This window comes from Polistes dominula, unplaced genomic scaffold, assembly GCF_049000335.1.
Source record: "Polistes dominula isolate Pdom_NZ unplaced genomic scaffold, Pdom_raw_medaka contig_75, whole genome shotgun sequence".
NCBI lineage: Eukaryota > Metazoa > Arthropoda > Insecta > Hymenoptera > Vespidae > Polistes > Polistes dominula.
Window position 1 is genome coordinate 276627 of NW_028301003.1, and position 14818 is coordinate 291444.

The following is a 14818-nucleotide window of genomic DNA, read 5'->3' on the forward strand; positions in this document are numbered from 1 at the left end:
GTAGTTTGATATATCTTTTTAAAAAATAGAATTAGGTTTTATACCCATTTTAATTAACACTAGATGGCATTAGACAAATAACCCATTTTTTCGAATTCAGTAACGTTTTCGAGAAATCAGAAAATTTGTTGGGGTGTCAAACGCTTCATGTGCACTCTTTAAGGGTTAATAATTATTGAATTTATATCTTTTTTTTTTTTAAACTTTTAAAGTATAACACTAGTATAATTTTATAGATAATATAACTTTAAGAATGGTAATTAAATTACTCTTATATTTATATTAGAAAATTTCATTATATAATTGGCAAAATTTTTATTACACTTGACTGATTGTTTGTATTTATTTTTATTTACTTAATTCTTTATATTAATTTTTGTTTTAAATCATAAGAAAAATAACATATATATAAATATAAAAAAAAATGAAAGCACAATATAAATTCCACCTTGACTTATATTTGATTTGATAAAGCATTAAATATGAGAACAACAATATTTTTTTAATAATATCTAAACTGAATCTCTTATTTCTCAATTACTCAAAATTTCGTATAAATAAATATTTTAAGTAAAAATAAATTATTATCATTTTCAAAAAACATTGGTAGAGAGATTTGTTATTCAAAGGTCAAGAAGGGGGTTTTAGTTAGAGTAGGTTGTGGTGGGAAAGTTGTACTATTCGAGAATATTAAAAGTGAGGAGGTGTGACGTTTCTAAATACATGTATTTCATATGAATATTCAATAAATACATTGTAAACATCTTTTACATTGTAAACAAATTTCTAAAGAATTTCTAATTTTTACGCCTATAATGAATGTATATGTATGCGTTTATTCGGTAATGAAAAAATATAATATATTGAATATTTTAATATTTTTATTTGATAGAATTGGTTTTTTTTTTTTTTATTATAAGTTTATGTAAAGACCTCGTAACAAAAAAACAAATGCGAAAAATTAGTTACGTAGCTTAGGTTTTCAAAGTATTTATTTCCTGCAGGAACAATAGACACTTATTATTTATATATGATAAAGTATTCCTATACGATATGATAATAGCTATGTTAACACGATAAACAATTTTATAGTGAAAAAACATTGTCACGGTAAACAGTTTTTAATTAATTGAGTAGTGATTGCTTAAGTAGCATTCGACAGTTGATGTTTGACCATAAGTGAATGAAGATTCACCAAAGAAGGTCAAGAAATTTTTCTTATCAAGAACTTTTTCTTAGAATTGATTCAAGTCTTATTAACAATTAATTTGATACCTTAAAGGATTTAAAGGTTTTAAGGTGTTTTCATTTTTAATCATTTAAAAATTACAGCAATTTTTATATTTTAATATATCATTTAAATTAACAATTTTGCTGAGATTATAAAAGTAAGTATTTTGCTTTTCAACCTTTTATATTCTTTTTTTATATCTGTGCAAATTATACAAAGCAAATTTATTTACATTTTTAATGTAAGAACTCACAATAAGAACTTTTATGCAATTAAATATTATATAAGCTATCTTAATTTTTTTTGGGGGAAATATTAAATGATATGTTTTTGTTACACACACGTTATTTTTAAAATTTTTTTAATTCTATACAAAATTATTAATATTTCATAATAAATACAGTTAATTTTCTATCATGTTGATCTATTTAAATGAAATTTTGTAGAAATGTGCAAACAAACATATTATGAATTTACTTATAAATATATATATTAATTATTTATTACTTAAAATTTTCTTTTTCTTATATTTATGTAACACTTTTGTTTTATTATAAAAGAATCCTAAAAATGTCATTAATAAGTGGTCAAACTTATCAAGAGGAATTGTTTTCAATGATAGAAGAGCCAAATTATTATAATCAACAAGGTGAAATTGCTAAATTTTATTCTGGAAAAAAAATCTTCATAACAGGAGCTTTAGGATTTGTAGGAAGACTTATAATGGAAAAGCTGTTAAGGTAAAAATGTTTCACATCTTTTGATTCTCAATTAAACCGTTTATTTTGAAAGTAATGTAAATACATTTGATATCTCATTTAAAAAAAAAAAACTGGACTTACACCAAAATATAGGATTCATATTGAATATTTATACATATAATTACATTAATATTAATAATTACATTAAATATTTATTACTAAGTTGCATCTTTAACTAATTTATCCATACTACTGTATATTATTTTTGTCAGTTCTCTTATTCATTTATTTATTTTTCGTTTACGTATTATTATAAACATTGATTTTTCTCTAAATAATTATTTTTATAAACATATTGGATATATAATTCGTAGATGCTGTCCCGAAATTAAAACAGTTTATTTATTAATAAGAGGAAAGAAGAATACGAGTCCGCAAAATCGATTCAAAGAATATTTCAATGATATTGTGAGTAAAATTATAATCTCTCTCCAAGTGTACCACCAATGGTTTACAAGACTTAAAAGGGAAAAATTTAACGTTTAATTAAAACGAATGTTACGAAATTTCCAAAATTACGACAATCATTATCGGTTGTATCACGTGAAAGAAACACAGAAACACAGAAACACAGAACGTGTTAATATTACAAATGTATATTTCGATTTTCAGATTTTTGATAGACTTAAGAGAGAACAAAAAGATGTGGAAAAGAAGATTGTTTTAATAGAAGGTGACATGGGCGAATCGAATATAGGATTATCAGAGAAAGATTGCGAACTCATTAAAGATACCGACTTGATTTTTCACAGTGCAGCATCCGTTCGTTTCATGGATAATATTCGTTTTATAGTTAATACAAATATTAGGGGTACGAGAGATCTTCTTTTACTCGCCCAAAAGATGAATAATTTAAAGGTATACTATTTTCTATTTAAACGATTTACCTTAATATAAGCCTATAATAATATTAACCTTATAATAAATTCTTTGTTTAGGCATTTGTCTATATATCAACGGCATATTCGCAATGTGTGCATAATAAAATTGAAGAAAAATTCTACAAACCACCTATAAAGACAGATGACATAATAAAATTAACAGAAATTTTGACCGAAGATCAATTGCATTTAATTACACCGAAGTATAATGAAAAAAAAAAAAAAAAAAAAAATAAGACTAATATGCATTACTCTTTAAATCTTATTCCATCGGTATATTCGTTTATTTTGCAGATTACTTGGTGAATGGCCAAACACTTACGTATATACAAAAGCAATATGTGAAGATACTGTAAGACAATATTCCAATGGAATTCCAACTTGCATAATTCGGCCATCTATCGTAGTATCAACTGCAAAAGAACCAATAGCAGGATGGATCAATAATTTGTATGGATTGACAGGTGTTGCTTTTGGTGCGATGATGGGTGTTTTACATACCCTGCATTGTGATGATAGAGTTATATCAGATATAGTTCCTGTTGATTATGTTGTCAACAACACTATCGTTGCAGCATGGGACGTCGTACAAAAAGAGTAATTTTTTTTTAAATATGAAATTTCTATTTATAATTGGTTTCTGATCAAAATTACAATCTCTAAAATGTACACACAAACTTCTAAGTTAAGTTGCGACCCTACAATGCGTGGCAGTTGATGCTTTTGTTACGTTTTGAGAAATATCTTGGAAAATTTCAGAATAAATTCTCAAATATAGTGCAAAATGACCACAAAATATTAATAAATTATATCAATTTCTTATTCTGTTAAAAAAATTTCTGAAAATCGCTGTAAAAACGCCGTTTTACACTTATAAACATTATTTGAACAAAGGGTTGAGTATATTTCATTAGGTAACTTAACATCAACATATGTTTTTAAAAAATAATATTTAAGTTTTATACATATATACTATCCTATCTTTCAAGTTGAATGAAATTGCACACAATGTGCAAAATTTGATTAAAATCGGTTCAGTAGTTTAGGAGTCTATTGCGGACGAACAATGTGACACAGCAACATCGAATTTGCTCAGTCCATAAATCTAGTGTTGATAATAGATTTTGAAATAATATTTGCAACGATTAAAAACAAAATGTTTGTTCGCAGATCAAAACCACAAAATATTCTTATCTCAAACGGAATCAACAAGTCTATGCCCGTTGATGAAAAGATTCCAGTTTATAATGTTGTTTCTTCCGTTCAGAATCGATTAACGTTGTTTACCTTAGCTGAAAAAATAAAAAGTAATGGGATTCAGTATCCATCGGAACAAGTCTTATGGTATTACTCGTTATGTTTGAATCGAAATTATTATGTCAATTTTGTTTGGACAATTCTTTTACACTGGATACCAGCAATTATATTGGATTCCTTAACGTATCTCAGCGGAGGAAAACCAATGTAATATCTGTTGCTATTAAAATTACATAAAAACGATTTGTTTATTAGTCGAAAGGGAAAGAGTATCGTTAGATTAATTGTATATATATATATATATTTTCAGATTGTTCAAAATCTACAAAAAAATGGGAACTTTTTATAATGTAATAAGCTTTTTCAACACTCGCGATTGGGAATTCACGAACGATAATGTTCTCAAATTATGGGACAAGTTATCTATTGTAGATAAATATAACTTCTTCTTTGATATTTCTGATATTGATTGGGAATGTTTTTTTGATATTTACATGAAAGGACTTCGAGTATACATGTTGAAAGATCCAATGAGTACGATAGAAAAAGGAAAACTTTTAAATAGAAAGTAAGTAATTGATTTTTTTCTTTTTATTTACAAAATAATCTTTACTTTATGTTTACTTTATCTTACTTCAAATTTATTGATCTCTTTTTTTTTTATTTTTAACGTTTTCAGATTGAAAATAATTCATTTTATGGTGAAAATTTCGTCTAGCGTCTTGTTTCTTTACATCTGTTATTCCTTACTACATTTACTTTTTTTCTAAAAATTACTTATTTGCAGTCCTAGCTCTTTAGTATTATCTATTAATATTTTTGCGTTATTAATTATTAATGACTCTTCATTGTTCCCTAACAAAGCAATATCGTCCGCGTATGTCAACAATTGTGTTGTCCCGTTCAACTGTAGACTATCTTTACTTTCTATTCAATATACAAATAGTAAAAAAATATCTACACTACTGAGGTTTCTCAAAACAAAAAATATGGACAATGATTTATTGGTTCCTTTTTATTTCTTTTTTTTTTTTGTATTTTACCACACCGTTGAGTTGATTTTTTTACTTGAGTAACATAATATACATGGGGGTTTTTTTTTTTTACTAATGTTTAAGCTATCTGTATGTATTTCTTTGAACTTTAATATTATAAATATATGAGATTCTAAATCACGATGAATTTGTGTATGACTTCTGCATGGTTGTTTGTCTACGAAATGCACTAACGATTTTTCAAATAATTTTTTAAACAATCTGATTTTCGTTTTCTCTTCTGTAATCATCAGACAATTGCAATACTCAATATAATTATGTGTACTCTAGGAATCTTGATTATTATTATTATCGATCTCATTATTATTCATATCCATGAGTTTGGCGAAATTTAAGCTTCGAATATTTGGTATGGTTAGATATATTTGAAAATCCCGCTCTAACGTTTGTTTTATTTCTATAACCATTAATGAATCCATTCCCAGTTCAGCTAAGGAAGTATATTTACTGATGGTCTTCAAGTCCCTAATACCTGCAATCAAAAATTTATACATGTAGAAATATAAAAACGTGGGATTCGAAAAGAGGTGGGTCAATCCGTTGGATTGTCTCGAATCCAGATCTTTCGTTTTCTGGCTTATTGTCTTAACCATTCAAGTATTCAGGGACAATACCTTCGGTCAACCTCTTTACGAATGTCTATTTTATTTAGAATAAAAGTGCTCGCTTTCATAAAAATAATAATAGGAATAGTATTGTTTAAATAAAACTTACTCATAATGTTTGAAATAGTATCTACAATGTTATTCACATCATTGTCAATTACACGTTTTTCAGGTATCACCATACAAGAAACCACAGGTTTACTCTGTAGCAAAAGTCTATTAAGTTCATGTAAACATGATGCTATGGTTTGTCGTTGGGTACCAACTATGAAAAGTTCTTTATCGTCCTTTTGCATGTCCGCAAGAATTCCGACGTCTTTAATCGCTCCCCATTGTATGGCTAATCCAGGAAAACCATCCTTTACTCGTTTTTCACATATTCTTTCTATAATTGAATTAGCCATGCCGTAATTTGTTTGACTGCCATTTCCTCTTCCACAAGAAACAGAGGAGAAGACTACGAAGTGTCGAAGATCTGGACAGAGTTCTCTAGTTACTTCGTCCAAATGTGTCGTGGCCCAAGCTTTTCCTTCGAAAGGCTCTTGAAAACTTTCCAACGTGTGATTTGTACAAATTCGATCGTTCAAAGATACAGCGAGATTAAATACACCATCTATGGGACCCTCATCAATAGCTGTTTTCACAATAAGCTCACAGTCTTCTCTTCTAGCGGCATCAAGACCAACAAGGATTTTAACATTCACGCCATATGATTCCCATGTTTTGATTCTCATGCGTTGATAACCAGTTTTTACACCGTGTCGCGAAGTAATGATAATATTTTGAGCATTTCGTAGAATTAACCAATCGATTAATTCTAAACCGAAACCTCCCAAGCCACCAAAGATAATATAATTTTTGTTCGGAAAACATAAGTAAGAAGGTTCAGCTAAGATGGGTCTTATCAGTGACTCGTTTACTTCTCGGATCTTTATAAGTACCTAAGATATTTCAGATACGTACATATTTGTGAATAATTTAATATTGTTTTTTAATTATACAAATGTTCCAAAAAACTAACATCAACTTACTTTTCCAATATGTTTTCCAGCTGCCATGAATCTAAGTCCTGCTTCCACTTGATCTTTATCGAAAACTGTTCTATTAATCGGTTTGATAGCATTCTCCTTAAGAAGTTGATTGAATTTCGAACTAATTTCGTTTTTCACTTGTTCAAAAGAAGTCATAATTTGATCCAACATTATGACATGAAAGTTGATTTCTTTCATAAAAAAATCTGTGCTTAACGGACTATCAGTAACAAAGTCAAACTTCCCAATTTCTAAAAATCGTCCTCCGTGGGCCAAACAACGAAGAGATGCCAAACGTTTCGTATCAGTTAAAGAATTTAGAACTATGTCTACACCTGCACCATCGGTTTGTTGCAATACTAGTTGTTCGAAGCTAGTATCTCGAGAATTTCCTATATGATAATCATCGATACTAGGAAATGTTTCTTTAATGAATATACGTTTTTCTAATGTACCGACAGTAGTAAATACTTCACAGCCTTCATAAAGGGCTAAATTTATCGCAGCTTGGCCAACACCACCACTACCAGCATGGATAAGGACTTTATCACCTTTCTTCATTTTTCCGTACGTATAAAGAGCAGCAATAGATGTGCAATATACGCACGGTACTGTCGCTGCATCTTCTAAACTCCAACTCTCAGGTACAATCCAAGAAAAAGTTTCGTTTAATTGACAAAAATTTGATAGACACCTGCAATAAATATTATGCACACAATTTTCATTATTTTATATTAAAACTGAATTTCTGTTCATCTTGTAATTTTGTAATCACTTTACCTATTTCGATTGATCCCCATAATGCGACGACCATTACCACTAATTCCGCTATATTCAAATCCAATTTCGTTGTATATTTCTTTTCTATTTTCAACTTTTAAAGTTAATTTACCCGTCGCAAGCAATACGTCTTTAAAATTCAACGATGCATAATAAATATTTACAAGATCTTCTTCCTTTTCATAGTCTTTTGTAATTGGCCCTTCAATCCAACGTATCGAACTTAAATCTCCACGAAACTGTTAACAAATATATTATTATATTATTTTGTAATATGTAAATGTTAATAATATAATATAAAGTCGTCAAATAAAAATACCAATTGACCGATGAATGCATGGTGTGCTGGTTTGGGCTCCCAAGGTGGAAGTAATTGATGCCTATATGATCCATAAATATTTCCTGGTCGTAAAACATTGATAATAAGATCTGTTTTTAGTTGTTCGGAATAAAGAGGTAATTCTGACGAAAATTTGTGAGCTTTGTCATCTTGAATTAAAAGTGCTCGAAATATTTCACCACCTGGTTCTTTTCTTAAACAATTAATGAATCCTAAAAGACCACTCTTGAAGTTTCCTTCCTCAACAAGTATCACTCTTGTGTCATTAATTATTTGTTTTGTTTTATTGACTAATATTGTTTGCACTTGTTTCAACCAATGAAATTTATTACTATTAACGTTAATAAACAAAGTATTTTGAGGAATTTTCTGTATCTTTCTTAACAATATCCATGCTTCTTCAGAAGTACGTTTCTCCAAAACTATACCTAATTGAAACTCTTGTATAATTGACAGATCTAATGGTGTACACGTTTTTTCACGAGATAAAATAAAAGCTCCGTATATCGTTGATTGTAAAAGTTGCTTCAAACTGTTCTTCTTCTCTTTGGTCAACAAACAACTTCCCACAGCTAGTAACGAGGAACTATTAAATTGTAAATTATTTAATTTGGAAACTATGATATCTTTAGGAATATCATCTGTGTTAAATTTGTTTGGAGGTGTAAATATATTAACGTTTGCTCGAATAAAAGGTAATTTACTTAGAATATCTGAAAATATTGGAGAAACGAGTTCCTCTGCTGATATGTTGTCATTATCTTCAATGAGTTCTATTGTCTTTACATTTTTCACTGGTATATTTTCCAGAGTAATGTGCATAGATAACGTTAATACTTCTCGCAATGATATTTCCATTTTATCACGATAAGCAATGAATTTATATTCTTCGATAATTGGATTGTCGATAGGACTTTTTCGAGCCATCACGTGTAATCTTAAATTACAAATTTCCACGCCACCAGCTATAATCACATCAATCTGTTTAAAGAATCGTATAGGTAAATCTGAAATAAAATCATTAGCGTTAAGTATAATAATGGATAAATAATGATTTAATACACATGATCATATTCTATTAACAATAAATATTTACATTGTTGATCATTGGCAAAGTTTTCAAGATATTTTTGATGACTTTCAGTATCTATTATCAATTTTCGAATTCCAATTGGCTCAAGTAAATCTCTAGTATCAACATTTAGAATTTTCATCTGCATAATGTTATCAATGAACGCTACCCAATTATTTTTCCATTCGACCTGTCCTTTATTTTTAGAAATTGATGCACTGTGTATACTTCGAAAGAGGCCAGTATATTGGTAACCACGTAACTTCAATTCTTTGTAAATATCATTCGCATTTAATTCATCTTCCTCCTCGTCATTATTTTCTTTGATTAAATTCAAATGTACTTTTTCTTTCGATAAATATCGTGCAATACGAATAATTCCAGTTACGATAACATCATTATCCTTGGTTATTTCGAATTTACCACTGCCTATAATAAATTTATATTATGATGCATTGTTGAAAAATTATTTACTGATCATATTTTTAAAAAGTAATTAACCTTTTTGAATCATTACGGTCATTTCAATTTTGCCTTTTTTTGGAATATTTGTAACACGATTAATCTTTACATCTTCAAAGATAACGGATAAGTCTGTGTACAGCTGTCCTATATTAATACCCATAGTTTCCCAGACTAGACATAAATATCCTGCTGTAGGAAACAAAATTTTATCATCGACCATGTGGCCTTGTATGTATTGGAAATTTTGATCAAGGATCGATATCTCAATCATTCGATCTCCTGAGTTAATTTTCTCTTTCATATTGTAAGATGTTACAAACCAGTCAAACGAATGTTCCCATCTAAAAAAAAAAACCATATTACATTAAACTTTTATACAACATTTAAAAACCTTTAAATATTCATATATTTTTTACCTAACAAGTGGAGATATCATTGGAGTACCTCGACTAACTGGATATTCTACGAGTGGATATAATTTAGAAAGGTCTAGTTGTAAGCCAGTATTATAAAGCTTTCCTAAATTTTGTAGAAAAACCGTTAAATTATCTTCATGATCTCGTTGAGTTAATGCAATATTTGTTACCGTAGGTTGCAATGATTTTCTTAATATCGCTTGTAATAGACCGTACGGTGCAATTTCAATTGTGACAGCATTGTTAGGAATAAGGTCTAAAATTTCTTCGAAAAGTACAGGTTTCAAAAAATTATTGGTATAATATTCATTAGACGAGAATTGAGCGTCTGATTGTGACCATTCGTTACGAGGTACCGATGTACTAAGCCATTTTTTACTTCGAGGTTTAGCTACAGGTATTGCAGTTTTTAAATATGCCAAAAGTTTTTTTCCAGCAGTTTCGAGGTAGCGGCTATGATAAGGTATATTACAACATGATACCTCTTTTACAAAAATCTTCATATCCTATTAAATATAAATATATTATATCAGTTAATTTATTCAATTATTTTAGAGGCAATTTTTTTCATCAGTTGTATTATAATCTACTGAAAACGAACCTGCAGTTTTTTAATAAATATTTTCATTGATTCAGCTGGTCCACTAATTGTTGAACTTTTAGGTCCATTGTGACATGCGACGTCAATATCAGATGGACATAATTTTTGTATATCTTTATAACCAAGATCAACCGCGGCCATAGAACCGTATGGTATTTTTTCTTCTATTGAGACTATTCCTCGCCAATAAGCTGCCAAGATCATTTCCTTTGCAGTCAAACATCCGTCTACATATGCACAACCAAGTTCCCCAAAAGAATGTCCGATTATATAGTCCGGTATTATACCCATAGAAGTTAACAGATCTACCAAGCCAATCTGTAGAGATTTGTTTTTCTATTATTAGATCTTATCAAATGTATTCATATATTACATTTATCAGCATTACCTGAAAAGCAGCAATTCCAACGAACGAGTGCAAGATATTATCAAATATAGTTTTGTCGTTTTCGATTAAAATTTGATAAATATTCAATTTATGTGGTTTTAACACTTCGTCGCATTTTTGCAATGCTTTAGCAAATACAGGAAACTTCATCAGAGCTTGACCTAACAGATTTCCAATTTCGTACGATACGTTTAATCATTGTAATAATAATTGTTTGTAAATATTGTAATTTAATATTCATACCCATTCCAAGATACTGCGAACCGATTCCAGAAAAGACAAAACAAATTGGTTTCTTTGAACCAGAAAAATAGTTAATTTTTCTAATATTTCTATTAGATTTTTGAAGACCAGTTATCGTATATCCTCGATATAAATGATTTGATATGTTTTTAAGATAAATGTCATGAAGAAGACGAACATATTCGACGTCCACTGATCGGTTTTCGATCTACCAAATAAAATATGAAAATTGTATTTACGTGATGTTAACAAATAGAATACTACTTTCTATAATCCACAGTATACAGTGTCGTATTACTTACGTCATTTAATATGGCTATTACTGCTTCTTCCGTACGTCCAGAAACAACTACGAGTCTAGGCAAATCGTCATTGGGCAATCCATTATTGACCTTTTTCTTTGAATTTGATTTGAGTAATACATGAGCATTAGTACCACCAAAGCCAAAAGAATTAATTCCTATATATTCACCATCTAACGGAGTGGTCTCAGTAACAACTTCGATTCGTCCTTCTGTAAAAGCTTTTATATCTTTGCGTGGTCGATTAAAATGTATATTTGGTGGTATTAGGCATGATTCCATTGATATAATCGCCTATAATATACAAAGAAAAGACAAGAAAGAGATATAAATATTGAGGAATAATATTCTCCTTTTACGCTTGGAACATTTACTTACCTTAACGATCGAACAAATTCCACTGGCTGCTTCAGCATGACCCATATTTGATTTTACGGAACCGACCTTTAGAGGATTAGTTCTGTTTTTAGTAAAAATCTTGTCTATAGCATTCATTTCTTCATGATCACCAACTGTAGTTCCAGCACCGTGAGCTTCAACGTATGAAACACAAGTAGCTGATAAACCGCATTCATTATAAAATTCTTGAAAAAGAGAACTTTGCATTTTGCTGGAAGGAAACGTTATTCCTTCTTCTTTATAACCATCGCAATTTGTTTTTGCATGACAAATTGTAGCATAGATTCGTCTGGCATTGTTTGCTCTTTGAAGAAATGCTACAGCAACGGCTTCGCTACGCGCGAAACCGGTTGCATCTTGGTCAAAACTTCTGCAATATCCATCCTTAGATAACACCCCTTTTAAAAATTAATAAAGATATGATAGTATATATAGGAAAAATAACGCAAATATTTTTAAAAGAAATTAGCATAATCAATACCTAAACGATTGAATTGTAGAGATATGTTTGGATTAAGGCAAAGATTTGATCCACCTACAATTGCGTAATCACATTGTCCATCTCGTATAGCCCTATAAGCGTGTTCCATCGCGTAAAGACTTGAACTGCACGCGCTATCTATAATATATGATGGTCCAGTTACGTTCAACCAAAATGAAATTCTATTAGCCCATACAGCTTTGCAACAACCAACGACACTAAAGCCATTTATCTATCAATAAAAAGACGTATTAGTTTATCTTAAGAATCTATATAAATAATCGTTTAATCTATAAGTTGATCACTTGACCATTTAACCTACCGTACTGTTGTCGTAGAAAAATGATTTCTCAGACTCGCAAAAACCTGCACCTATGAATACACCTGTCCTCGTTCCACTCAACTCGTGGGGATTTATTCCAGCATCTATGATAGCTTCGTAAGAATGTTCCAGTAACATTCTACTCATAGGATCCATCGTATGAGCTTGCTTAGAATGTACTCCAAAAAATATTGCATCGAATTTCTCAATATTGCTTATTTTTCCGATACGTTGGGGCATTTCTGGATTGTCTTATGAAAGAATGATGATAATCGAAATATATTGTAAGAATTAATTTGATATTTATGTGGGGTGTGAGAGCGTGAGAGTTTGAGAGGTGTAAGTGAGGGGACACAAAAGCATGAGTGAGCCAAAGAGTATCGTGTGCAATCGGACACAAGATGAACAAATGCGAAATGAACAACTGAATAGCGTTAGCAATAGCGTCGCCGAAAGAAGAAAATAAAAGAAAAACAAGCGAGAGTTAGTCATTGTTTAGTAGCCGAGCAAAAAATACATCTTATTATACTTATATATACTTTGTATCTTTTGTTTCTGACTAACAGGAGAAGGGGAATCCCACATTTATTTTAATGGTGTTGATAATATAATATTTATTATAATAATTATAAAATAAATGTTGTGAAAACTTTTAGCATGCATAGCGGGTTAAAATAGAGGGACGAACTATCACCTCTTTTGTTCAATTTAGTATTGGAATTTGATGTCAAAGAACTGCAGAATAGTAAAGATGGTACCTTCAGCTGAAAGGGACAACGCAACTATTGACATACACGAACGATATTGTTTTATTAGAGAACAATAGAAAAACATGAGTTACTAACGTGAAAACACTAATAAATAAAACAAAAGAACTAGGGCCTGCAAATAAGCGTGGAAATAACCAAATATATATATATGACATCCTTTCAAAATCTTTCTGACATTCTTTCTCGAAATTTGCAAACAAAACACATACAATACTGTCGAAGTAAGCGGTTTTCTTTTATTCCTCAAGCGGTCTCTTTCATTTCACACAACTCACACACAACAATCATACTCATATCACCGCATGCGATACAAAGAATATCATTTTTTTTAGCTGTATTTTTTAAAATCATTGAGTGCTTTCAGAAATATCGTCACATCCACACACACAAAATTATTATATCCCACAATTTAGTGTTAGATTATTCGTTAAAAAAACTAATTTATGTGTACATAATTGATACCTGATTTCCAACAACGTAAGTCATCAGTGACACAATCTTTACGGTTAAATATATTATCTTTTAATTCCTCTATGTTATTAGATTTAGGAAATCTACCAGCTATTCCAGAAATGACAACTTCCTCGCCTGATTTTGGATAAGAAAATTTGAAAAATTTGTTTGATTCTGTTGCTTCTTTATTCTCATTCATGATGTTTCTTTTTTTTTTTTTCGTTTCTCCACGGCGAAATTGCAAATGAAAATATGAATTGAACTTGAAGGTAATCCTATCCTTAAAACTATTCAAATTGAAAATGAATCCTATTTTCGTTATGTCACGTAAGTTATATCGCACACTTTAAATAATTCGCTTAAGTTATCTATCTATATTTAAATTTTACTTATCGCCTGTCCATTTTCTTATTATAATAAAGTAAAGTGCCTATAATGAAACAGCAAAAAAAAATGTCAAGTTGACCATGATACTCTAATTTTAATATATATTACAAAAATAATGAACCTCTATATCTTACGTACTTGTTATATCATTTTTTGTGTGTGCTAAAAGTTGTATTAATATACATGTTGTTTCAGAAAATGTGAACATAATTTTGAAGATAGATTTAATACGTTAAAATAAGAAAAAAATTTATATGAATACATTCCTGATATGATCTTGTTTCTAAATTAAAGCTTTTATTTTTGTTTGTTTGTTTGTAGTATTTCTAATTACTCTGTTGAATGTTTTCTCTTAATTGTTTATGAACAATTAGGTCTTATATCATTCACGATTGTCTAGCCTGATCAATTGGTGAATCATGCGGTTTATTTTAATTTTTAAAACTTATAGGAACTATTGGAAGAAGGTTAATACTTATTGCTAAGGAGATACAAATATTTATTGTTCGTATGTCTTTGCCAATTTTTATCGTTTTCCTTATCAATTTTATAATTTATTCAACAAAATTTTGTGTTGT

General features: G+C 29.5%; 2 protein-coding genes across 2 annotated transcripts; one reads left to right on the plus strand and one right to left on the minus strand.

Annotated features, from left to right (window-relative positions):
* The first annotated feature begins 351 nt into the window (after positions 1–351).
* LOC107071461 (putative fatty acyl-CoA reductase CG8306) lies at positions 352–5305 on the plus strand. Its single transcript, XM_089173928.1, has 9 exons — positions 352–1388; positions 1792–1971; positions 2307–2400; positions 2605–2850; positions 2931–3076; positions 3168–3470; positions 4044–4337; positions 4441–4698; positions 4810–5305. Exons 2-9 carry the CDS (start codon positions 1802–1804, stop codon positions 4898–4900), a joined length of 1602 nt encoding a protein of 533 aa, XP_089030054.1. The 5' UTR covers positions 352–1388; positions 1792–1801; the 3' UTR covers positions 4901–5305.
* Positions 5218–14527, minus strand: LOC107071460 (fatty acid synthase). Its single transcript, XM_015330484.2, has 16 exons — positions 13863–14527; positions 12631–12881; positions 12309–12540; positions 11807–12225; positions 11429–11722; positions 11127–11334; positions 10884–11044; positions 10496–10813; positions 9895–10400; positions 9515–9819; positions 9038–9442; positions 7921–8948; positions 7602–7840; positions 6822–7515; positions 5900–6731; positions 5218–5657 (listed from the first exon to the last, which is right to left on the minus strand). Exons 1-16 carry the CDS (start codon positions 14050–14052, stop codon positions 5452–5454), a joined length of 6288 nt encoding a protein of 2095 aa, XP_015185970.2. The 5' UTR covers positions 14053–14527; the 3' UTR covers positions 5218–5451.
* Between the last annotated feature and the right edge of the window lie 291 nt (positions 14528–14818).